The sequence below is a fragment of the Colobus angolensis genome, unplaced genomic scaffold, assembly GCF_000951035.1.
Source record: "Colobus angolensis palliatus isolate OR3802 unplaced genomic scaffold, Cang.pa_1.0 Scaffold48, whole genome shotgun sequence".
In the NCBI taxonomy this organism is placed as follows: Eukaryota; Metazoa; Chordata; class Mammalia; order Primates; family Cercopithecidae; genus Colobus; species Colobus angolensis.
In genome coordinates, this window is record NW_012118265.1 from 2,196,620 (window position 1) to 2,223,626 (window position 27,007).

Sequence of the window (27,007 nt, forward strand, 5' to 3'; positions counted from 1 at the left end):
AAATGAACAAAACTAACAGGCCATGGGTGCACCTGTACAACATTTTCAGGTTGTTTTTGCCCTCCTTGGGGCAATACCAGCAGATTAGGTCACCAATCAGTTATATCCATCAAGTTACAGGGTAATTCTGTCTGCCTCACAAACAACTGGACAGTTCAGTTAAGAAAGGTATATAAAAGGAGAATTTTTACTGAATCGACTGAAGCAATCAGTTGTTTTGATTGGATGCAAACAAACAGAAGTTAACTCTTTTCTGAAATAACTCCCCATTTAGGAGCTTGCTTCTTCTATAATATAAAATCCTATTGCCTTTTTAACATCAGAATTGAAGCAACAAGGTTCTATTTTCATAGTAATTGGTCTAGGAATTGAGGATAGAATATGATGATGATGAAGGAGGAGAAGGAAATAATGACAATAATAATATGAGAAGAAAAATAATTTCTCCTCTTTCAGTTGGGATGGATCCCTATAACAAAGGATAGATTAACAAGAGAAAAACAAGCAGAAATTCATTAGCATGTATACATCATGTATACATGGGAGCTACCCAAAGCAAAATGAGTAAATATCAAGAATATACATCTAAGAAGGTAGACTAAATACCATCATCCACTGAAACAGAGAGAGGTTTACTATGCAGGTTTCAGTCAATACTTCTCTATTAATAATACTTTCTAGTGATTTAGAGTCATCCTTCTCTTCCTGGCACAAAGTGGAGATACCATACAAAAGGAAAATTTTTTAAAAGATGTAACTTTTTTTACAAATGATAACTTCTACTCTAGTTTTAGAGTTCCTCCTATGTCTCTTGTTTCCCATAATAATCAACTCAAAATAATCCTTAGGCTAAAGAAGCATATTTTGAGGTGGCATATTCGGTTCTTCTACAGTCATATTTTGGAATAGCATTTTCTGAACTTCATCAATGATAATGATAATAATGCAGGGTTTCTTTTTTCAATTTTAGATTCAGGGTGTACATGTGCAGGTTTGTTACACAGGTGTAGTGCATGATGCTGAGGTTTGAGCTTCTGATGATCTTGTCACTCAAGTAGTGAACATAGTACCCAATAGGTAGCCTTTCAACCTTTGTCCCCCTCTGCCTTTCCCTTTTTGGAGTCCCCAGTGTTTATTGTTCCCATATTTGTGTCCATGTGTACCCAGTGTTTAGCTCCCACTTATAAGTGAGAACATGCAGTATTTGGTTTTCTGTTACTGCATTAATTTGCTTAGAATAATGACCTCCAGTTGCAATGAAGTTTGCTGCAAAAGACATAATTTCATTTCTTTTTTATGGCTGTGTAGTATGTGTGGTATGTATATACAACATTTTGTTTATCCAATCCACCAATGGACACGTGGGTTGAGCTCATGATTTTGCTATTCTGAACAGTGCTGCAACACACATACAAATGCAGGTGTCTTTTGTTAGAATGATTTATTTTCCTTTGGGCATATCCCCAGTAATGGGATTGCTGGGTCAAATAGTAGTTCTATTTTTAGTTCTTCAGGAAATCTCCAAACTGCTTTCCACAAGGGCTGAATTAGTTTGCGTTTCCACCAACAGTGTATAAGCATCACTTTTTCTCTACATCACCAATATCTGTTATTTCTTGACTTTTTAACAATAGTCATTCAGACTTGTGTTAGATGGTATCTTATTGTGATTTTAATTTGCAAATGATGCAGGATTTCTGAAGGAATAATTTTCAGATAAAAATGTTCCTAGTTGTTTATAGACAAATTAAATGTAACAGAGTTTAACTGAGCAAAGAACAATTCGTAATTTGGGCAGTCTCCTGAGCCAGAGTAGGCTCAGAGACTCTGGCACAGTCACATGGTAGATTTATGGACAGAAAAAGAAAAGTGGCATACAGAAAATGGAGGTGAGGTACAGAAACAGCCAGACTGGTTACAGCTCAGCATTAACCTTATTTGAACATGAGTTGAACAGTTAGCCCCCTTTGATTGGCCAAAACTCAGTTATTGGCACAAGTGTAGGCTACAGTCTGTATACACCTCTATTTAGTTTGTACTTTAGTATGTACAGGGAAACCTATAGGCCGAACTTAAAATATGTTAAGTAGTCAGCTTTAGGTTTAACTTGATTTAGCATACTCAATATCTAACGGACACAAATACATGTACAAAGTACTTGAGCTTCTCCAAGTAATTGGAACTTCCTCTGACTTAACAGGAAGTACTCATTCTCTGATTTCTCTCTCTTCCCTGGTATCATCTGGTCATTTTAACAGAGAAGAAGACAGTCTTCTGTTTATTCCTTACTCATCAGTTCTAAGTAGCACTCAGGTTGACAGAATGGTTTTTCCAGAATGATCATTTGGCCCAGTTGTTAAACTCACACCCTAAAACAAAGAAAAAGAAGAGCCAAGAGAACTACTCCTTTAGATTTTTTGCCTGTTTGCCTGCGTGGCACTGCAGGTATTAAAGAACACAATTAAGCCCTTTTTATCTCTGAATAGCCCACAACACTTAGCTCAAGAACCTTACCATTGAAATCACAATAAATTCTTTGGTTTTGAACAAAACAGACCACGAATCCACAGGGCCAGATCTTTAAGTTTACGTAATTGTAATTATGTACTCTGTCTAAAGCATCCCAAAATGTATTCTCAAAATAACTAGTCTGAATTGATGATTTTGAAGAAAATATTCCACAGCCAAATGCACTGAAATCATAGGAGTGCTCATAAGTCTTCTAATTTTAGCTGGACTTTGTTATCCAAACCCTCTACTGTGAGACATGCTTGGGAAGTAGCTGTATGGCATAGTCCCTTTTTGATGATTTGTAATGCATATTAAAGACTCCAAGAAACCTTACACTAAAGGAGTTTGTTTGTTTTAGTTTAAAGCAAATGTATTTGACCTCAGAACTCTTTTCTACTTAATATTATGGAATGCTTGGGGAAATCCTTTTCCAGAAATTGAGACATCACATAGGATAAATTATCACACCATGGACAGTTTAGAGAGTCTCCAAAATCTCACGCTGTTACATGAAACACAGATAGACACAAAGGTGCCGCTTGCCTTATTAATCACCAAAGCTTTAAGTAAAAAAGAAATTTAAAACATGTACATGAGACAGAAAGAGAAATTTCAAAATCTATGGAAAAAATATTGCGTGCCTGTAGAGGCCAAGGAACAACTTCCCCTTCGCATTCCGAAGTTTTGCTGAAAAATCAACTCACAAAATGCAGATAACCTGGAGAAAAGAAAAACAAATCTATTAATGTGCACAGAGGAAAGAACTACAGACTGATTACTCTCCACCTTCCAGTGGGGTTCAGAAGGTCAAATGCACCTTGAGGATACAGAAAGAATGAGGACTTGGACTATGGCAAAACAGGTTATGGGAGGGGAAGAAGAGGCAAGGCTAGCAAAAGTGGCCTTGTTATGCAGATGAAACCTCACAGGTAGCAGCCCTCAGAGGGAAGAAATAGTACATGTTTCTTTCAGACCTTTAAAGGGGTCAGACTCTTCAATTAATCTTCCCTAGATCTGGACAGATGAGAGAAGGAAGGCCTCAGAGAAAAACTGGCTGCATCAATGTGGATTCTCCACAGATGTAAACCTCCCCCCTGAAAGACCTTGCAGGGTTACTTCTGTTTGCAGGCCTTCTGAACAGACAACTCAAAATATGTCAAAGAAGTGTATTTGGGGGAAAGATATTTTGATTTCCCTCATACCTAACAAAAATTTTTTTTCTAATTACTAACTGAAAATCTTAACTACCCTCCCTTGGAATCACAGGGCATGGATTGAGATAAACTTTCCAGTGTGTTTACAGTTCCAAGTACAGCACACCACAAGCCATCCACAAATAATTATGTCCTCCTTTAGTGGATATTGGTCACTCTTTTTAGCTCTCCAGATCTGAACCCCACTCCCTAAGACTGGGGAATGCTCTAGCTAAGGAGTCATAGGAGGCAGAGACACCTCTTACCATTAAAGTTAAAGTCAGACTCTCGCTTTCCCAGCCTCCCAGTAGCAAGGGCACTGACCTACAACTTTCACTTTGACTTGGAAGCTGGTGACAAACAGAAGTGAGGATTGCTCAAGATCTCTTCTGCAAAGGGTGGCAACAGCAGCAGCAGTAGTAGCTGCATTAAGTATTTTGCATGAGGTTTATGCCAGAGTCCTAGGGATGATCCCATTACCCTGGCCTGGCAAGCCAGCACATCCCACCATCCTGACCACAAGAATTGGTTCCAGATAGACGCACATGTCCAACTTGGTCCACTGAGATTCAATCTAAATATTTGGTTTAGAATTTGGTGGGGAAAGCCGCACGCGTTGGCTCACGCCTGTAATCCCAGCACTTTGGGAGGCCGAGGCGGGCAGATCACAAGGTCAGGAGATTGAGACCATCCTGGCTAACACGGTGAAATCCCGTCTCCTCCTAAAAATACACACACACACACACACACACACACACACACAGAAAAAGTAGCCAGGCGTGGTGGCAGGTGCCTGTAGTCCCAGCTACTCGGGAGGCTGAGGCAGGAGAACCGCGTGAACCCGGGAGGTGGAGCTTGCAGTGAGCCAAGATTGTGCCACTGCATTCCAGCCTGGGCGACAGAGCGAGACTCCATCTCAAAAAAAAAGAATCTGGGGGAAAAAGAAATTATCTTTTCAATAGGGTTACCAATCCACTAGGATGCAAAACTGTACTTATTAGTGGCCATCCTGTAACTACATGACACAGGTGACCAAAAAATAGAGGCCTAGGCTTAACAAATATTGTAACTGCCCAGTGGGTTCATTTTGCTTACTGCCCAGATAGAGTCAATTTATCAAGACAGAGGAATTGCAATAGAGAAAGAGTTTAACTTACCCAGACCTGGCTGAATGGAAGACCAGAGTTTTACTATTAGTCAAATCAATCTCCCTGGAAATTTGGAGACTAGGTTTTTTTTTAAGGGCTAATTTGTTGGGAAGGGCGTCAGGAAGCAGGGAGTGCTGATTGGTCGGGTCAGAGATGAAGTCATAGGGAGTCAAAACCATTTTCTAATGCTGAATCTGTTTCTGGAGAGAGCCACAGGATCAGATGAGCCAGTTTATTGATCTGGGTGGTACTAGCTGATCCATTGAGCACAGGGTCTGAAAAATATCTTAAGCAACAATCTTAGGTTTTACAACAGTCATATTATCCCTAGTAGCAATTGAAGAGGTTTAGAGTCTTGTGGCCTCTAGCTGTAAGGTTCCTAAGCCATAATTTCTAATCTTGTGACTAATTTTTTAGGCCTACAAAGGCAATCTGGTCCCCAGGCAAGGAGGGGGTTTATTTTGGGAAAGGGATATTATCATATTTGTTTCAAATTTCAACTATAAACAAAGTTCCTCACAAAGTTAGTTCAAGCCTACGCTGAGGAATCAGGAATAAACGAGAACAGCTTGGAGGTTAGATGCAAAATGGAGTTTGTTAGGTCAGTTTTTTTTCACTGTCATAATTTTCTTGCTGTTACAATTTTTGCAAAGGCGGTTTCAACATCATCAACTAAACCTGTGATGTCAGCACTATTGCTAAACTTTTTAGTTATATAAATAACAAGTTCTCTCGTTTAGCTAGTTTACTTTTAGTTTTAGTTGCAAACAAGGGGAACTTAGGGAAGTGAAGTGAAGAAAGAACCCAAATTGGGGTTGATGGATTGCAAAAGCTGAAGCTAAAAAGACATTAACAAAAGCCAAATCCAAAAGGCAAGGTCAGTGGGGAGGAAAATACATAAAACAGAACAGTGAGCAATGAGGTTATAATCTGGAAGAATCAGCAACAGACTAAAATGTGGTGTATGAAGCAGATTAAGTTACGATAATTTAGAACAAATCCATGAGTAAGCAAATGTTGTGATGTATCATTTTTGTGGTACCCAAAGCATAGTGTAAAAAAGACACCCCATGTGTCTATGACCATACCGCCCTGAATGCACCCAGTTAGCTGATCTTGGGAAAAAACATTTTATGTGTACACCACTCGATCATTAATTCTGAAAATAGAGAAGATTCTAAGACGCTAAAAGGAAATTGTCAATTCTAAGAATACATACATGGGTCAGAATAAGATGATTTTATGACTTCAGATAAGTTTATAATTTTTATTTGATGTAAATTTTCATAACCAAAAGGGAATTCTGGAAGGTATGTTTGCTATTAACCCAAGGGAAGAATAAAATTTGACTTTCCTAGGAAAGCAATATTTGTCTTAATATTACTCTCCCTATAATGTAATTATTGAACAATGTCAAAATAATCTGGCTTTCTTGTGAAAATGTCAGATTGTCATTATTTCTATATCCTCCCACTCAACAAAGTACCTTGCACTTGCTAAAGAACAAATTAAAATGAATGAGACAGTTTGATATTTCGAGGAGCTTATAATCTCAGGGAAAGGAGAAGATTTCACAAATATTCAACTAGACTACAGAAATAAAGAAACAATATGAAGAAATAAAAGCAAAACACTATGAGACTATGCAGAAAAGGAAATAATTAACACACACAAAAGAAGCAGACTTGTCAAAGTCAATGAATTGCCTAAATTTTCAACTTTTTAATCAGTTGTGTTGATAGAGTATCAATATATAGACCATTTATATCCTTTATATCCAGAAGGTTATGTAATTGGGCTTTAATTTGTTTAATAAAAACACTTTCATGGAAGCATTGAGAACATCAACAAAACAGCTGTGACTGTTTTTTTTGTTGTTGTTATTGCAATTACAGCATGGTATTCAGTTAACTGAACAATGATTATTTTATATAAACTGCATCAGAGACAACTAAAGATGAAAACACTACCATCCTCATATATAACTAATTTGAACTGTGCAATGACAAGAGCCTACTTTAAATTTCCACTCCCATTTACAACCCCAGTACTGTAGCAGGCAATGTTAGTGTCTATTGAAAATGCCACCAGGACAGAACAATCAGAAGATATATTTAGTAGTGTGTTAACCATACAGAAAAAGATAGTATAAATAGTTTAAAAACATATCTTAGGCAGCCTTACCTTTCATTTTTTTCTTTCAAAGGAGTGAGGGTTTACAGGGGATTTAAATGCTTTATAGACAAGGGGAACAAGTTGTACTAGAGCCAACTTATTTATCATTATCTTCTTCATCTTCATTTTTTCATCTTTCTCCTCCTCATCCTTTTCATCTTCCTCGTCTTCTTCCTCCTTTTTCTTGCTTTTTTCAGACTTAATGACTCCCTTTTTTGCTACATCAGGCTTTCCTTAGCTCAGTGTGCAACAATATCCTTTTCATATTATTCTTTCAGCTTCACAGCCTTTTTTTTTTTTTTTGTAAGGCTGCTTGTCATCTGCAGCAGTGTTATTTCCTATCTCTCCCAGTTTCTTTACAACGTTGCTGATGGATAGGCCGAGATGTTCTGCTTTGCTTTGGGGGCAATACTCAGAACAGAACAGGAAAAAGGCTGAAGGTGGCCTCTTGGGTGCATTAGGATCCTTGAACTTTTTTACCCCCTTTTAGGAGGGATATAGGTTTTCATTTCCTTTTCACAAAGGCTCTGTCTGCCATTGCCATGTATTCAAATTTTCCTTTCTCTTTAGTAGAGAGGGTCTTCCATTTCTCTGAGTACTTCTTAGAAAACTCTGAGAAATTGACTGAAGCATCTGGGTGCTCCTCCTGGCAAATTTGCAAAGAATGCATATGATGACATTTTGTCTCTTGGCTTCTGAGGATCTCCTTTGCCTATGTTTGGTTATTTTTCCCCAGTAAGACATGCAGTCGTCTAGTGCCTGACCAACTCTCACTTGTTCTAGCACTTTCTCTATGGATCTCAAAGTATGGTAATGGCTCTTTAACTTTAAAAAAAAAGTGTTGTACACAGATTATTGCCTCAGGTGAAATGGAACAGTCAATACTGAAACTTAAGGAAACAGCTAGCTGCCTGTCCTTCTAAGGCAGACATTGATGGTTAGCTATTGTTAACAATATTAACTATTGCACAAACCCTACCATGGCCTGCAAGGAGGAAGTCTAGGGTAATTCTACCATCCATAACAACCCTGGTCAGTGAATTGGGGCTCACCTTAATCCCTCCCAGGGCTAACGTGGTGTTTAGTGCATTTTGTGTGTGTGTATAACTTAGGATCCAATCTAGGATGTCTCTTTAGTCTTCTTTAATCTGGACTAGTACCTCAGCCTTTATCTTTCATAATATTGACATTTCTAGAGGGTAAAAGTCAGTTTTTGTGGAGAATGTCCCTAATTTTGGTTTGTCTCCTTGCTTCTCATGATAAACAAGTTTTTATAAAGGTTAAAGAGCCATTACCATACATTGAGATCCATAGAGAAAGTGCTAGAACATGTGAGAAAAACTTTTTCAACAAATAATAGTGGATCTACTGAATATCCATATTTTAAAAATGAATGATTCATATCTTACACTAAAGACTCATATCTTACATAAAGACCCCAAACTACAAATCTCTTATAAGAAAAAATAGGTGAATGTGTTTGAAACCTTGAGACAGGCAAAAATTCCTTTGAAAAAATGTAAAGGCATTAATTATAAAATAAAAATGTTGGTAAATAAACTTTATCAAGATTAAAAACATCTGTTCATCAAAAGATAACATTGAGAAAATAAAAATGCAAGCCACATACCGGGAAAAATATTTGGAACACATATTTCTAATACAGGACCTGTATCCATACTATATAAAGAACAGCTACAACACAAGAATTAAAACACAACCAATTTCTTTAAAAAGGCAAAAGACTTCAATAGATGCTTCACAAAAGAAGATTTGCAAATGATCAATAAACACATGAAAAGATGTTCACCACTACCAATCATCAGGGAAAACAAGTTAAAATTAGAAATTAGATACCACTTTATACTCATTAGAAATACCAAAATTAAATACTAAAAATAACCAGGTGTTGGAGAGAACACAAAGCCACTAGATACTGATAGAAGCTTAAAATGGTACAAACCATGATGGAAAAAAATGTTTAGCAGAATCTTATTGCGTTAAACCTAGATTTACACTATTGCTTAACAATTCCACTCACATGTTCACGCTCCTTAAATGAAAACATATGCAAAGTAAAGAACTTGTACAAAAATATTTATTGCAGCCTTATTAACAATAACACAAAATTGGAAACAACACAAATATCTCAACAGTAAAACAGCTAAACAAATTATGACATATCCATATAATGGAATATCACTTATTAATAAAAAGTAATAAACCAATAATGCCAACAAAGCCAAGCACAGTGGCTCATGCCTGTAATCCCAGCACTCTGGGAGGCTGAGGCAGGCAGACCACTTGATGCCAGGAGTTCAAGGCCATCCTGGACAACAAAGGGAAACCGCATCTCTACTAAAAATACAAAAATTAGCCAAGCATGGTGGTGCATTCCAGTAATCCTAGCTACTCGGGAGTCTGGGGCAAAAGAATCACTTGAACCCAGGAGGTAGAGGTTGCAGTAAGCTGAGATCACATGCCACTGCACTCCCACCTGGGCAACAGAGTGAGACTCTGTCTCAAAAATAATATTAACAGTAATAATGGTAATACAAACAAAAATACTGATAAATCTCAAAAACATTATCTTGAATGATAGAAGCCAGAAACAAAGGAATATATATAGTGTAATCTCATTTACATTAAGTTTAGTACAGGCAAAATTAATGTATAAAGCTAGAAATCAGAGTACCATTTGCCTGAGAGGAGTACAGAAATAGACTGGAAAAGTGCACAAGGGAATTTGTTAGGGTGATGAAAATGTTCTATATCTTGTTTGAGATGTTTATTACATGAGTTTATACATTTGTCAAAACTCATCAAACTTTACACGAAAATCTGCAGAATTTATTGTATGTAATTCTCAATTCAAAATGGAAAAAAATACAAAATAGATTTTATTTAAATCTAACTTACTCCCAGGCTATTCAAGTTCTGATATCCAAATTAAATAAGTTGAATTTGAGAGTATTTACTCTATTTCCACAGGTGTTGAGAGAGATACTCTCTCAGACTTTACACAGCTACCAAGGCAACAATGCCAGGAAAACTATTAATCAAGATATGGTAGCACCTGCTTGCAATCAGGAGAAGAAAGCAAAGAACACTCTGGATTATAAAAGCAGATGAGACCTACCCACTAGGCCTAGTCAGACACAATGTTGGCGCTCTTGGTTCTGGCAACTGTGGCCCTGGCATCTGCTCATCATGGTGGTGAGCACTTTGAAGGGTAAGTAAGCCATCTTTAAGGAGCAAGTCCTTCTTCCTTGCTAGCCCCAAGATTTGGACACATCACTCAATTTACATTTTCTGTGCTTCTACTCTCTCACTATTCAGCGAGAAGGTGTTCCGTGTTAATGTTGAAGATGAAAATGACATTAACATAATCCGCAATTTGGCCAGCACCACCCAGGTAAGTAACAACTTTGATTTGCTTCACATGTAATTTAAAATCTTAGATCGCACTGTGATTCCAACAATGGGAACAAATAACATGAAATATTAACTATAGTACTTTTGGTAGCAAGAAATAAAATCTTGGAAAACATTTAATGCCATAATGTCTTCTTTTTCTGCCTAAATTAGATTGCCATAAGCCCTGTGGTATTATAAATCCATGGTAACTTTTAAAAGAGCTGACAGTGTGACAACTGGATGAGTTGGAACTGTCATGAAGGTCACAGAACATCTAATGTGCAGTCACTTTCCTTCTAAGGCAAAAGAGAAAAATGATCAACTTGGATATTACTGAAAAACTGGGCTTTTGTCCAACTTCAAATTCATTTCCACATCCCATGTATCATCTGTCCTCTTTGATTTTCTTTCATTCCAAATCAAACAGCTTGGGTTTTCATGACCTTGATTCAGGTCCCCCTAATGATATGACATGAGGGGGAAAAAGAAGGTAAAAAGCCATGAGTGATTTTCATACTTTTCTTTTGCTTTCAAAAAACTGACATCTCTGTGCTATTTTTTTTTTAATCCACTATATACGAGATGAGAACTGACGTTTTAAACTGTATATATAATGTAGCAGGAAGCTATTGCTGACCACAAATACAGCAGTTCCACTTGGGCCAATGCCATTTTTTCATAAATATATAAACTAAAATAATCTGCTAGCTTATACACACACACACACACACACACACACACACACACACACACACACACATACACATGTATACTCATTCTGTAGCTTTTAAGGCCTAGAGGAAGGAAGCAGAAGGTGGATAGTGTCATAATCACAGGCTCAGAAGTTCAGAATTGAAAGAAATATAAACTCATCTATTCTGGCCATTCACTCAAATCCGGAATTTCCTTCTGGGAAACAGCATCCGCAGTTGCTACCCCTGGTAAAACCTGTTTGAGTAATTCCGGGAATAGTTCGTTTACTACTTTTTGGAATAGCCCACTTGCCTTACAAATCATTCCAACTGTTTGCTTCCTTATTCTAAGCTGAAAACTTCTTTCTCTAACTTTAACCTGTTGGGCTTAGCTGAGCCAAATATCATGTTACCTCTAAGATTTATCTTTTTCAGGCTTTCTGTAATTTTTCTTAAAACTGGTTTACAGACTCTTGATCATTCTGCTCACCTCTATATACAGCTCATTCTTTCTGTCTACATTTCTTTTTTTTTTTTTTAAAGATCATTTTCATTTTTTTTTATTATACTTTAAGTTCTAGGGTACATGTGCGTAACGTGCAGGTTTGTTACATATGTATACTTGTGCCGTGTTGGTGTGCTGCACCCATCAACTCGTCAGCACCCATCAATTCGTCATTTATATCAGGTATAACTCCCAATGCCATCCCTCCCCCCTCGCCCCTCCCCATGATAGGCCCCGATGTGTGATGTTCCCCTTCCCGAGTCCAAGTGATGTCATTGTTCAGTTCCCACCTATGAGTGAGAACATGCGGTGTTTGGTTTTCTGTTCTTGTGATAGTTTGCTAAGAATGATGGTTTCCAGCTGCATCCATGTCCCTACAAAGGACACAAACTCTTTTTTTAAATGTAGTTACCAGAATTGACAATGGGCCTCCAGGTGTGCTCTGATTAATACATACTACAGGGCCGTTGCTTGCCTTCATTTGTAAAGCAGACATTTATTAATGGTGCCTAAGATTCTTTTTAGCATCTTGAGCAGTCATAGAACACTATAAGCTTATATTAAACCTGTGTTCAATCAAAACCATTAGGTAATTTTTTTTTCCTCACATGAATCACCCTCGAACGGGGTATTCCTCCTTCTGTGCTTACCTAATTGACTTTTTTTCACCTATATGTAGCATTTTAGATTTACACTTTTCAGATTTATCTTGATAGCTGTTTTCAGCATGTTGAGACCTTTTAGGAGACTAATTCAGTCATCCAGGGCAATAATTCTTCCCCCTAACTTTGTATCTCCAGCGAGTTTGATAATCATGCCTTTTCAACTTTTATCCTTGTCACAGATAAAAGAAAATATTAAGTAGGTCAGGAGTCACAGAATTAGAGGCCTTCTTCATGTTTCACTCATTCAGCACATATTTATCATGAATCTCCAATGTGCCAGACATAATGTTAAGCACTGAAGTGATTCATTAACCTAGTCTCCTTGCACAAGTTTACTCAACTACCCAAACTAGTGGGGTGTTACCTAGGGCTAACTCTGCCTGATGCTTTCTGGTTTATAAAGAAAGATATCAATGCAGAGACTTCATCAAATACTTTACTAAGATCAAGATTCAACATTCTACCAGGTTAGTGCTCTCATCCAAAAATAAGGTGAAGTTAATTGGGCCTGACTTATTCTTGCTTTAAACCATACTGACTCCCAGAGACCACAGCTTTCTTTTCTCGGCATTCACAATCCATCTGCTTCCAGTTACTCTGCAGCTTTGCCAGAATCCATGCCAGGCCCCAGCAGCTCCTGCTTCTGGGCTTCACCTGTTTTCTTGTCTATAAAATCTAAAACTTGCCCCCTCTACTCCCCAGTAAGCCCTTCAAGCTCTGATTCTTCCAAGATTGCTGAGAAAGTTCTGCAATCACATCTGCAGTAATTTTTTTTTTATTATCTAAAATTCAGCATTTCATAGTGGTCAAGAGCAGAGAGTCTGGACTCAGACTGCCTGGGTTCAGTTCCTAGCCCTACTACTTGTTAGTCAAACTTGGACACCTCTCTGGGTTTCAACTTCCTCATTTGTAAAATGAAGATGATAATACTATTTTATGTAGGGGATTGTTGTGAGATGTAAATGAATTAATATAGGTAAAGCACTTAGAACTTAAATAGTAAGAACTATATGTGTTTGCTGCTATTACTATCATTAGGTCTGAAATTTTGAATACAATTTATATGGCTGATATAATCAATCACCTATGTCCTCATCTACCTTAGGCCTCAATGTTCTCTTTCCAAAGAAGGTATTTCTGCTTAAATCATAACATGAAAAACTCTTTACTTATCCTTGTGGTAATTTCATCTCTCAGTAGTAATCGAATAAACAAGGGATAGTGTAACTCTGTCTTGGAAAACACAGAAGCCAAAAAAGAGTTAAATAGGGCTTCTTTCTTTCCTCTGGCTGCAGACATCATGCTTTAGCTCCAAGCAGTTGGACCCAACATATTTCTTCTTTATTCTTTTATTTTCAACATGATTGAAATGAGATTTTTATTCTCCTTAGTGATTATGGGAACAGCATATTCTGGTCTGTAGCCTTCCTGATAAGATCATTACAAGGGCATCCAGTCTTTGTATTCATCCTTGGCCATGTGTCCTTCCTCTCAGCTTTTGAACATGTCCTTTTAAATGCTGAATATATTGGACAGATCTGTAACCACACTGTACTCCAGCAGCCCCTCTTTTCTCATCTATAATTGAATAGTAAGGATTTTATTTTATCTCCTCACAATCAGGGTTGTACTTTTTCCCTTATTGGAGGCATTCACCATAAAACCTATTCACTTTTCTCTGGACTGTCTTGAAGTCTGTGTTTCTCACATTTAAGGTGCATTTTTCTCTATACCTAGAGTAACATGGTTATTGTCTTCCAATGTTCTTATCATTCCTACTGTACCAGTAAGTTCCTCCCTGCTGTCTGGAATTGGGCCTTGAGTAGAAGTTGCTTTCTTTTCCAACAAAAAAGGAAAATTTCATCAAGATAAATGAAAAGTCTATCAGATGTTTGACTTATAGTCAAATGCAATGTGAAGAAACAAATTCATGCAAATTTCTGAAGAAACAAAGATCCCCAACACCAACATTTATATTTTTATTGGCCAATCTTATTCCCAGAAAAATTTCAGGTTGGCATGCTACTTTATCTTGCTTTTGGCTAGTTTTCCGAGATATTTTAGGAAGGATTCTTTAGTTGTTAGGCAGCCGACTGATTAAATTAATATAATGCTATCATTTAAAGATATCTCTTAATCATCCAATAAATGTTCTGCATGGTTCTTTGTCATATTTATAATTTTATAACTTCAGTTTTCTAACTTCATAATGTATAGTTTAATTCCCTACATCTACCTCCTATATTTCACTCCATGTTTATATTTCAGACATACATCTCATTCACAAGGTCTTAGTAATTTCTGAAATTTATATTTATCACCTTATGTTATTACTTTGACTTTAATACCTGTATTCATATTTGGTGCATTGGTAACAGCTGTGAGACTATAGCATCGCTCCTGATTTCCAGCCATGTTTCTCCTAGGAAGTACCAGAGACTAACTCCAGTATAGGGGGTCTGTGTCACACATGCGGCACTCCAGAGGGTTCTATGTTGACAGATTTGCTAACTAGTTTTCTCCATGTCAAACTGAAATTTTTAAGCAACCTCAGGTTAGGTCTGTAAGTTTCTGTCAAACATATTTATGAGATTTATTTGCCCCCCCTTAAAGAATCCGTAATGCTCATACTGTAATCTTAAAAGTAACACTTTCTCTACATATATATATATGTAAATATATATATATATATACTCTTCTAATATTTGGTAGAGCTAGGACCAACGGGTAAGAGCTTAGGAGGATACAGATGGCAATTTTCAGTTTGGTATTAGAAAGAAAAATATATATATATATATACTCTTCTAATATTTGGTAGAGCTAGGACCAACGGGTAAGAGCTTAGGAGGATACAGATGGCAATTTTCAGTTTGGTATTAGAAAGAAAACCATTTATAAGCAATTAAGCTGTTCTGAAGTAGCACTAGATATACACAAGGTTCTGCTAGAATCACCACCAAGAACATCATGCAGGCATTTGATGCTTTGAGTGGAAAGCTGGCATCTTCATGTTGGCTCTTCCAAAGTAGACCCTGAGACAAAGATTCAAGGGAAAGAATTTTATCTGGGAAGCGCAGAGAGCCCTGGTAAAGAAGTGGGGAGTGCTACATAGAAGTAAAGGCAGCCAACAAAGGAAACGGTGTTAAGCCAGCTACTAGAGGACAACTGGAGGTAAATCCACAGGGAAACTCTAGGAATGTGTACAAACAACACACTTCAGAATTATCCCACCTGAGAGGTGAAGGAGTTGGAGTAGTTCAACATTCGCTTTTCAGGATTATTGGTTGAACCACAAAGAGTAATTTCCTTGGTACCTCCTGCCTACCTGGAGCTGAGAATTTGACTTTTCCCAGTTCTATAGGAAAGAGCCCTCAGGCACAGAGAACAGATCTTAGCAACGGGAGTACACAGAGCACACTAAAAGGTCCCCGTAATTATGTACCAGCGGGACACTGTCAGGTCAGCTACAGACACGTGGAGGACTTTATGTGCTTTGCCAATTCTCAACCTTGTCGTCTATAATAAAGACATCCCTCCCTATCCCACCACACCATAGAATGACAGGTGTTTATTAGGAACACAAATTCAGAGCTAAGTTTCAAAAATACGTTTTCTCTTATAATGTGCTTATCTTCATTGCCCTTTTCTCCACAATGTTGGCTAACTAGAAGTTGTCACCAGCCCCTTTCTTTCTCTGTCCTTATCTTAGCATGTCTTTATACTTCCACACTTCATTTAACACTCTCATCCTTGACTCACTAGGTCACCTTCTACAGCCAATCCTTATCCAAACATTGATACTCTCTCCTTTCAATCCCTTTGTGATACTCACCTCACCTCACGCTTTTTTCTTCTGGAATGCCAGTATCCCTGCCTCCCATGGCCCTGACATTCCTTATGGGCCTGCTTCGTGACTCACCACCTCTAGATATCTACAGTGGTTTGAAGCTTGCCAGGACAGAATATAGGTTACTGGGAGCTCCACAAGTGTATCTGAAACTGAGATGTCTTATAGTATTACATTGTCATTTTCTGCTGCACAACCTCTAAGTCTGCCCAGACTCCCTTCCAAGTTTCCAAGCAGTGGTCCTAAATATCACCATCAGACACATTTCTAGCCCCAAAGCAGTGTGCAAACGTGTGAACAGAGATTGGCTGAGACACAGGGACAAAGAAAGACCCAATGTCAGGCTGACCTCAGACTTTTAGGCTTCCACTTAGCACAAGCAAGGAAAAGAAAAACAGACACCTACAAGACGCAGTATGTTTTAGTTAATATTTTTCCACTGAAAAGTGATACTTAAAACACACATCCACAGATTTTTAAAAAATGCTGTTTTGGACTTCATATTCTCCAACGTCTCCCCCATAAAGACAAAGGCCATGTTTGATTTGCCCACTAATGAATTCCTAGTCTCAGACACAGAGCCTAGCATATCATAGATTCTCAACAATAGTTGATGAGTAACTAAATAAATGAAAATGTCAGTACATGACTAGATCCCCAAGAGCAATTTGTTTCCAGCCACAGTGCCAATATACCCATTGTGAAAAGATATCATTTTTCTTTCTGATGTATCCACCACAAGTCAGGGATGCTCCTGGTTCCACATATTACTGTGACTTGCACAGAATTGAGTTCCAAGAAAAATGCATACGTCCATTAAAAAGTAAAACAGCTTTATATTTCTCCATTAAATTTTGTAGTTCTAGTTAATTCATCATTCATCTAACACATAGATCCATTACCACAACACTACTATCCCAATAAGCTAGTGATCCAGAAAATCAATAAATAGAAAAGAACAAAATACAACTAACTAGCATTATGGGAAATGATTATATGATTTTCATGTTCATTGATAATCAATCAAGGTTATATATGTATTTGTAAACAGTTTTATCAACATCTAACTGCTTGGTTCCAACTCTTGTTCACTCAAAGGAAATATTTTCAACAGATTTCATGGATGATTTGATTTTGAAAATAACTCAATTGAGTAGAGCAATAACATGCTCACAGATGATCATTCACCCATTGAATTATAGGTATCCAATATATTTTATCTTGCCCTTTATTCAGATTGACTTCTGGAAGCCAGATTCTGTCACACAAATCAAACCTCACAGTACAGTTGACTTCCGTGTTAAAGCAGAAGATATTGTCACTGTGGAGAATGTTCTAAAGCAGAATGAACTACAACACGAGTAAGTTTATGTTTTATAAATATTAAAATTCTCTCCCATGCATGCTTTCATCTGAGCCTTTGAATAACTCTGGGAGGGTAGAAATGAGACCAAGACCATGCCTTCCCCAGTACCCCATAAATAGGTAACAGCAGAGCTGGCCCTGAATTCCAAGTCTTAAGACTTCAGTTCTGATGGATTTTGTGTTTAGTTATTGCTCTAATGAAAATGGTTTTTATTCTTGAACCCCAAGTCTTCTGCCAGATATCTGACTTGGTCCATTTTACAAGCAATGTATAGAGTACAGGCCTAACCAATGGATACTCTATTCTCAGCCAGACATAGTTTTAACCCCAAATCTTATCAGCTCTTCTTTCCAGGGTATCAGCCAGACCTATTGTGAGCTATGAGGGCTATTTATGCATTTTTAACATAAGGAGAAGTATAGAGTCAGTCTGAATGACCCTTCTGTCCTTTTTTCTCTAAAGTCCCACCACTATCTCTAATGGTAGGAGAAGGCATGGAAAGAAAGATGCAAAGACTAGAGTAGTTGGCTAAGCTGATCCTGTCTCCCTCACTGAATACCACTTTGGTTCATCTAGGTCTTTCATACAAGAATGTCTTCCTAAGTAAAGGCAATTGTCCATTTGCTGATCCAACAAATCAATATTGAATGCCTACATGTATCAAGTTCCAATAAGGACAGATATGGCCTCACATCCTTTAGGGGAAAACAGACTTTAAATAAGGAATTGTGGTAGTATCTAATAGATGGTAAGAAGAGTAAAGAGCTGGAGTTCAGAAGAATAGACCAAGTCTAGGGGTCAGGGAGGGCTGTCCTAGGAAATGATTCGTCAGCTGAGAACTGAAAGATGAATAGGAGTTGATTAGCCAGACAAAGACGAGGAAAAAAACCATACTTTAGGCAGAGAACAGACCATATGCTAGGGCTTAGAAGCAGGAGAGACCATGCTAACCCAGGACATTTGCATAAGAGGGAAGGAAGAAACAAGGTCTCTAGTACAAAGCAGAGGTCCTCCTCCAGTGGGTGGATTAGGGAGGCACAAAGACAAAGTCTTGGGCTCTGGTCCTGTACATTCGAATGTTTATCCAGCAATCCCCCATCACAAACTCAAGTCTTCGTTATGTTTTGGAAAAATGTAACCTATATAATTTTAACAGAAATTTCTCTTGCTTTTCGCATCTTAAAAATGTAAAAGAATAGTATCTGTGCCAGTGAAGATGTCAGAATTGTCACCTATAAAATCTGTACCTCCATTAGGAGAAGTGGTGTAGCATAGTGCAACAAGTAAAGGCTTTGGGAAAGAAACAGACCAGATTCTAATCCTGGCTTTGCACATTGCTGTGTGATTGTGGGTAATTTGCTCAACCTTTCTGAGCTTCAGCTTTCTTATCCATAAAATGAAGACATAATGCCTCTCTCAAAGGGCTGTTGTAAAAATAAAACAAAACAATACATAAATAAATTACAACTGGTATTATATTGCTGAGAATGCTGCTATGGTTTACTGTTGTACAAAGAGGGAGATTATACATTTTTTAAGAGTCTACAGAAACTGCTATGTTTAACCCCATTATCATGCCTCACAAAGCTTAGCTATGTGCTTTCTGCCTGAGGAAAGTGTCAAAATGTGACCTTAAGAATTGACTGTCTTTTTACAACAAAGATATAACCTAGTAAGTCTCAAGATGTGATTAAGATTCATGTCTATAACATTTTGCTCTTTTTATTATACTGAAAAGGACATCTAAAATTCTAGTCCTTGGAGCATTCAGAAGCATTCAAAAAGATGAGTTTCTTTGTAATTCTTTAAGAAAAACAAAGATCAGAGACCATAGATTAAATCTAGCTACCTGAATGATGTCTTAATTCTACCCTTATCACAAAACAGTAAAATGGTTTCTGATAGAATTTCAATCTCTATTTATAATCAGATAGAAAATTCACTTTCCTTTTTAGTGGTGAACTTTTTGGGAATTGTGTATGAATGTTGTCTCATCTAGAACATAGGACATCCCCTGAGGGCTAAGAGCTTGTTAATTTTTGCTTCTCTGTTCACTGCTTAGCACATTTGTAGCATATAATTTTTGAAATATTAAATAATAATAAGTCCCTGGAAATCCTGGAGAAGCATACCAGCAATATCCTTGCTGGGGTTGCAAGCAGTCCCTGTGCATCCCATTATTACCTCATATGGTAACTAACTTGTATTTAGATGATTTCCTGCTGGCAAAAATTTGCAGTAGTGTTTGTGTATGACAAGAACCATCTGCTGCACACAAGTTCTACCAAAATAACTTCTCAGATTTTTTCGGTGTTTCCAACCCTCTTCACCAAGACCTGTATTATTTGGCAGCTTTAATCAGATCCTGAAGTATCATAGGAAAAAAATCAAAATGTGTGCAAAAAGAAAGATAACTGTAGTTTTAAATGCCAAAGTTTCACCCTTAGTAACAGAAAGACTAGGAATCAGATAGCGTAAATTTCCAACTTATGGTGATGAAGCTAAGTTGACAGAACCTTTAGGTGGCCTGCCCTCCATGGAATTCTCTGCTACAGACTATAGAAAGATTGCCTTTGCCCTACTTGATCCAGGGAGACTGATTGTTGCTCAAACATATATCAGCATTTTTCTACATATTTCAGAGGTATACAGGATGGTGTCCTAGGATAGCAATAGGCACGTAGTAATGTTCTTCAATAGCAGTGGGCACAAAATCCAGGTACTGATCAAATATTCCATTTTCCAGACATCTGAAAGGGAGATAAAACTGAGTCATGTCTTTCTTTACTTCTCAGACATTGTGTTCCTTGCTTTTTTGGGAGTCCCAGTTATCTAATTTGCTTGCGTGTTTAAAAAAAAAAAAAAAAAAAAAGGAGAAGTTGGATGGCACTATAAAATGAGCATATGAAAGTATAAAACACTATACATGCTTCTCTATTTTGGAGCTGTGAGGCATTGTTTTAATCTTCTAGAATGGAAGCTCATTATTTAGTAATAATATTTTGTAATATAGCTAAAGTAGTACTTTGTCCTAAATCTAATAAAATCAAATAACCACAGGACTGGGAAGGATTATTTGAGGTCAGTCCCCCGCCTTCAAGCAAAAGTCAGCACCACATTTCAACCGCACTCTGATGCTCTTTTGCAAGTTACTAGAGGATATTTTTACTCTTGGGTGTCATCTTCAATTTAACTAACTGGTTTTTTATGCTTCTTTTTCCTGGATATTGATGAAAATGTTTAATATTTAACGTAGTAATAACTCTAACAGAATGTCTCTTAGTACCAAATGAAATGCCAGCCCCCACACAGTCACCGATCCTTCTAAATAATTTAAACTCAGCCGGTCGCGGTGGCTCACGCCTGTAATCCCAGCACCTTCGGAAGCCGAGGCAGGTGGATCATCAGGTCAGGAGATCAAGACCATCCTGGCTAACACGGTGAAACCCCGTCTCTACTAAAAATACAACAAATTAGCCAGGTGCGGTGGCGGGTGCCTGTAGTCCCAGCTACTTGGGAGGCTGAGGCAGGAGCATGGCGTGAACTTGGGAAGCGGAGCTTGCAGTGAGCCGTGATTGCACCACTGCACGCCAGCCTGGGCGACAGAAAGAGACTCCATCTCAAAAATAAATAAATAAATAATAATTTGAACTAAAGGGTTGGGTACAGGTAAGAGGATAGCAATATGTCTGGAAGCTTTGAAATGAAAGAGGATGTCATTTTCTGGTTCCTCTTGGATTTTTTTTTTTTTTTTTTTTTTCATTCCGAGAAGCTCATCCTTGCTAGGTAAGATTTGTTCTTTCACATTATGATATCGAGACATAATTGTCTTCTTAGCAGTTTCTGTCGGTTGATTTTCTTTGTCATTGTTTCCAGGTTTTTGTCTTGCTTGGCTTGCTTTGCTTTGGTTTGGTTAGTCTGTTTTTAGTTTTTTGTTATCCTTGAATATCATTTTTCTGAACTATCTATTTTTTAGTTTTCCTCCACGTTTTCCTGAGTTATGACAGTGGTAACTGGCAAATTTTTATTTTTTTCATAAACTTGGAAGACATGTATGTAAATGACTAAGGCTTATGGATTGGAATCAAGCCACAGCATTTTGGAATTGAAAAGGATGTTGAATATTTACTAATCAAATGACCCTATTCTAAAACTTATGACATAAGGTCCAGGGATTAGATGACTTTTCTAAAGCCAATTTATGAGTTGGGCAAAACTATGACCTTGATCTTTTGATTCCTTATTCATGATTCCTTCTACTTCCACCCTATTCCTTAACAATTCAATTGGGGTGGTGAATATAATTGGGGTAGTGAATATAGTGCTGACTAAAATCACTGTTCCTAACTATAGCAGACTGACTGATGTTCCCCCAAAAACTCTGTATCCTAATCCCCAGAACATCTGAATATGTCATGTTTATCACAAAGAGGAATTAAGTTTATAGATGGAATTAAGGTTCCTAATCAGCTGATGTTAAAATAGGGAGATTATTCTGGATTGTCCTATAGGTCCACTGTAATCATGGGTCTTTAAAGTGAAAGAGAGAGGGAGAAGAGGTCACAGTGATTGGATGTGAGGACTTTGTCTGCTGTTGGAACCTTGAAAGTGGAGAAAAGGGTATAGCCAAGGAATGCAGGTGACCTCTCAGAACTAGAAAGGGCAAGGAATTAGATTATCCCCTAGAGCTTCCCTGTTGATACCTCTTTTTTAGCCACATCTCATTTTTATCCCAGTGAGACTTATGTTGGAATTCTAACCTACAGAACTATAAAATAATAAATTTTATATATTTTAAGCCACTAAGTCTATGGCAACTGACAGCAGCCATAGAAAACTAATATACTCACAAAGCATTGGCAGCTGTTCAATAGAAAATGTTTTTCCATGGAATAACTTCTAAAATCTGCATTTTTTCCTTTTTAATTACTACCTTAAGATAGTTAAGACCTTAAGAAAATGTTTGTCTTTTGCTAGGAAACAGATCCTGTTTAGTATTAATTTATTACACTTTCCAAAAACAGACGCAAGTTCATACCCAAGTTCACCAATCGAAGGAGTGACCAGGAGGAAGCTTCAGAGGATGTCCCTGACATACTTCATCAGAATGTCCTTGGGGCAGCCAGAGGAGAAGCAGACTTTTGATGTGTGTCTGCAATTCTCTGTATGTCAGATAAAATCATTTCAAGGTTTAACTGGATAATAGAAATTTCTGCAAAGTGGCCTCTGTCTGTAATATTCACAGTACTGTGATCAAGGATACTAATGATCATAAACTTTTCTCTCTTCCAAGAATAATTTTCACTCAAAGTAGAAAGGGAAGTGAAATCACACTCATACACACCTTCAGACTGGCCTCATAATGGAAACTATCACCTGAACAATTCATTTATCTAAACAGGTAGGCCTCAAAAGTTTCTGTTACCACTTTTCATATTACCTTGCTACAGAACCATTATTAGATTACTTAAACCACCCAAAAGACAAGCAAATAGAAACTAGTTCTTTAAACCCATTCTTCTTTTACCTAGTAAATCTTCAGCTTGTTAATATTTCAGAATTTCCAGACAAGATATTTTTCTCAGAACCTAGAGACAGTTCCAAAGTGACAACTCCTCCCATTTACCCAGGATTGAGTAGCTCTCTGGAACACAAGACTTTTAGTTCTAAATTCAGAAAAGTCCTGAGGAAGAAAGACCATAGACAGGCTTCAAGTACATACTGTTGTGTGGAAATCCAAGGCCCTGACCCAAAATGTCCCAGGTACCAGGGGCAACCATTTTCCAAGTTTAAGGTTCACAGATAGTCAAATACCTGAGGTTTGGGCTGAGGAAGATCCTATTTTGCTTGCACTCTCCAGTATCCTTCTTCGTGACTTACTCACTCTTTACGATCAGTAACAGAATCTCCCTGGAGCAGCTGAAGGTCATCAGGAAGAACCAGAGGACGACATGAGAATTTATGGAGAGTGCACTGTGCCATCTGCTAAAGCAGCGGCTCTGGGGCTTTATGTGTGTTCACTGGGGAAAAATACACTTATGTTCATAGGAACACCCACTTTGGTTCGTTGCAGGGTACTGATAAGCAACCTGAGAAATGTGGTGGAGGCTCAGTTTGATAGCCGGGCTCGTGCAACAGGACACAGTTATGAGAAGTACAACAAGTGGGAAACGGTATGATGTACACATGATTTAGACAGATATTACTTTGGGAATTGAACCAAGAATGCCACACTGATCTACAAATGATTCTATTTGGTAGATAGAGGCTTGGACTCAACAAGTCGCCACTGAGAATCCAGCCCTCATCTCTCGCAGTGTTATCGGAACCACATTTGAGGGACGTGATATTTACCTCCTCAAGGTAATCATTTTTAACCATGACCTTGCCATGTCTGAGGGCTTTAAATCAATGAATTCTAACATACGAACATCTGTTTCACAGACATGCTTATCCCAAACATTGTTATAACTCTTTCCTGCCTACACCCCCGAGGGAACCAGATTCCCCAGCTTCTTTTATCATATGTGGATTTTTAAATCATTATTTTGATTTATTCAAAAGGAAAAATGCAATAAAATAAGAGAAGACCTACAAATTTAACCACATTCCTGTAAGCAATGTAAATGATTATCTACCTTGATGCAATTCTTCTTTCCCAGCTGTCGTTTGCAAATCCATTTGCTAAAGAGGTTCATAAACTTCATGTCTATCAGACAACATTACAAAGCATATCAACAATTTGTTTCTGTCATTTTCTAACACCATTTTTGTCATGTAATTCTAATGAAGGAAATAAAAAGACAAGGAATAAGTGAGAGAGTAGTAAAAATTCTTACAAGATTAGCAATAATCATGATTACTTCTAATTACTCATCCAGTTGTCTTGGTCATGTCACCTAATAACAGCAGCTGAAAATAACCTCCACATGAGTAAAATTAAGCAGGGTAATCAAGCATCATCTGAAAATATGAGCTTGTCAAGCTTAATAAAAGTAATAAACAGCCATATAAGCTTTCAGCTCAAACATTGTGAGTCTAGAAGCGAGAACATACTGTGTTAGTATTATATTTTAATTTGATTTAATCATGGGATCCAGCTCTTGCTGCTGTTGGGTTTCACTTGTTCAGTCTCAAGCCAAGACGGGTAGTGGAGGTTAACCCCTGAATGTCCTATGATGAATCATGGTTTCCCTTTTCCTTTTGTTTGCAATAGGTTGGCAAAGCTGGACAAAATAAGCCTGCCATTTTCATAGACTGTGGTTTCCATGCCAGAGAGTGGATTTCTCCTGCATTTTGCCAGTGGTTTGTAAGAGAGGTCAGTGTGTAGAGTGGTTTTTGGCAAAGAGATATGTATGTTTTAATTTTCAATTAATTGCTTAAAACCTAGAGAGAATAATAACACAGAAAAAAATCCACAATTACAAGTTCCCAATTTTGGAAATTAGTTTCAACTTCCACCAACAGACCTTTATAAGGCAAGATTTTAAACAGAAAATTCCATTTATGGGCCAGGTGCAGTGGCTCATGCCTATAACCCTAGCACTTTGGGAGGCCGAGACAGGTGGATTGCTTGGGCCCAGGAATTGGAGACCAGCCTGGGCAACATGGTGAAACCTCATCTCAAAAAAAAAAAAAAAAAAAAAAAAAATTGTACTTATTTGAATTTCACTCATCTGAACTTTCTCACCCACATTTGGTAGAGAGTCCAACAACTAGGATAGTGGTTGGTCATGTAAAACCTAATGGTGGCCAGGCGCGGTGGCTCAAGCCTGTAATCCCAGCACTTTGGGAGGCCGAGACGGGCGGATCACAAGGTCAGGAGATCGAGACCATCCTGGCTAACACGGTGAAACCCTATCTCTACTAAAAAAATACAAACAACTAGCCGGGCAAGGTGGCGGGCACCTGTAGTCCCAGCTACTCGGAGGCTGAGGCAGGAGAATGGCATAAACCCGGGAGGCGGAGCTTGCAGTGAGCTGAGATCTGGCCACTGCACTCCAGCCCGGGCGACAGAGCGAGACTCCGTCTCAAAAAAAAAAAAAATTAAAAATAAAAAACCTAATGGTTGTGGTTAAACCAATTGGATCATTATCTCCTGGCTAATAATAATTGTATACTTCAGAAGAAAATAGTGCATAGTAGTCCTTACTCTAAATGATACTGTTTTTCATGCCTTATCATTCTAATAATAAGATATATATAAAAGCCTTTTAAAAACAAGTTTTAAAATATGAATAAGTCTATACTGATATGCATAGACGATTCAATAAATAAAAGAGAGGCAAAGAACAACTCCTTCTTGCAGAAGAATTACAACTAATATATGTACAAAGAATGAGCAAAACATAAAATCATCACTAGAACACCACAGCAATAATCATGTCAGGCAAATCCACAGATGGATATAAAATTAGTGGGTAAAAGTTTAGGGAGAAACAGGATATTTGCACAGTCTCAAAGTTATCTCCTCCCAAAAATGTATTCATTATAAAGGGAAAACTTACAGTGGATAAACCTAGCAGAAGGAACTACCTTAACTAAGTGATCAAGGTTGACATCACCAGTAATAAATAAGACATATCAATATCATGTACCTTCAGATATTATGTAGTGAAAAGACATATCACATTGTGATATGTGGCATTCTTCCTTAAAATAAGTGACCTCCTTTAATCATAAACAAAATTTAATTTTGAAAAATAATTTAGACAAACTCAAAGTAAGGGGCATTCTGCAAAATAACCTGACCAGAACTCTTCAACAGTATTAAAGTCATAAAACACAAAAAGACTGAAGACCTGTCACAGATCAGAGGAGACAATGGAGACAAGACAAATAAAAGCAATGTAGGATCCTAGATTGGAAACGAGAATGGAAAAAGGATATTAGTGGATAAACTTGTGAAATCTGAATAAAGTCTATAAATTAGTTTATAGTATTGTATCACTGTTAATTTCTTCACTTTGAAAATTATACCATGGTTATGTAAGATGGTAACATTCAGGAAGCTGGATGAAGGGTATATGGGAACTACTTTTGCAATTCTTCTGTAAGTCTAAAATTATTTCAAATTTAAAAGTTGAAAACATTGAAGTGCTTTAAATATATAAGAATATTATCATATACAACATAATTTTTGTGTGAAGCACTTCCGTATATATTTGTTATATAGTCTTGGTTTCTAGACATTATGTATCAGATTGGCATCGCTTAGCTTCACTATGTAGCTCACCGTCTACCTTTTAGAAGAGGATAACTGGATCTTAGAATGAAATTTTACTATTTTTCCAATTTGCAGACCATTAAAAGAACATGATTGTATAGCTCCTGTAACCTAAAAAGCACATGCTTGATCATGTAATATTGTAATTAATTTATATATATATATATAATTACAAATAGTATATAAAAACTGTTCACACATAGAAGTCTAATCTATTTTAATGTTTATTCAAGCAAGCCTAGGGAAGGGTTGAATTTAAGTT

The 27,007-nt window shown here is 37.4% G+C and overlaps 1 protein-coding gene and 1 pseudogene across 1 annotated transcript in view; one reads left to right on the forward strand and one right to left on the reverse strand.

Moving 5' to 3' along the window:
* Positions 1–27,007, forward strand: part of CPB1 (carboxypeptidase B1 (tissue)) — a 70,008-nt gene that overhangs the window by 26,927 nt on the left and 16,074 nt on the right. Inside the window, exons 2-7 of the mRNA XM_011958920.1 lie at positions 10,019–10,259; positions 10,367–10,442; positions 17,390–17,514; positions 23,593–23,692; positions 23,781–23,882; positions 24,736–24,837. Coding sequence (XP_011814310.1) covers positions 10,189–10,259; positions 10,367–10,442; positions 17,390–17,514; positions 23,593–23,692; positions 23,781–23,882; positions 24,736–24,837 — 576 coding nt within the window. The 5' untranslated portion in view covers positions 10,019–10,188. The remainder of the gene's footprint in view (positions 1–10,018; positions 10,260–10,366; positions 10,443–17,389; positions 17,515–23,592; positions 23,693–23,780; positions 23,883–24,735; positions 24,838–27,007) is intronic.
* Positions 7,125–8,329, reverse strand: LOC105523994 (annotated as a pseudogene).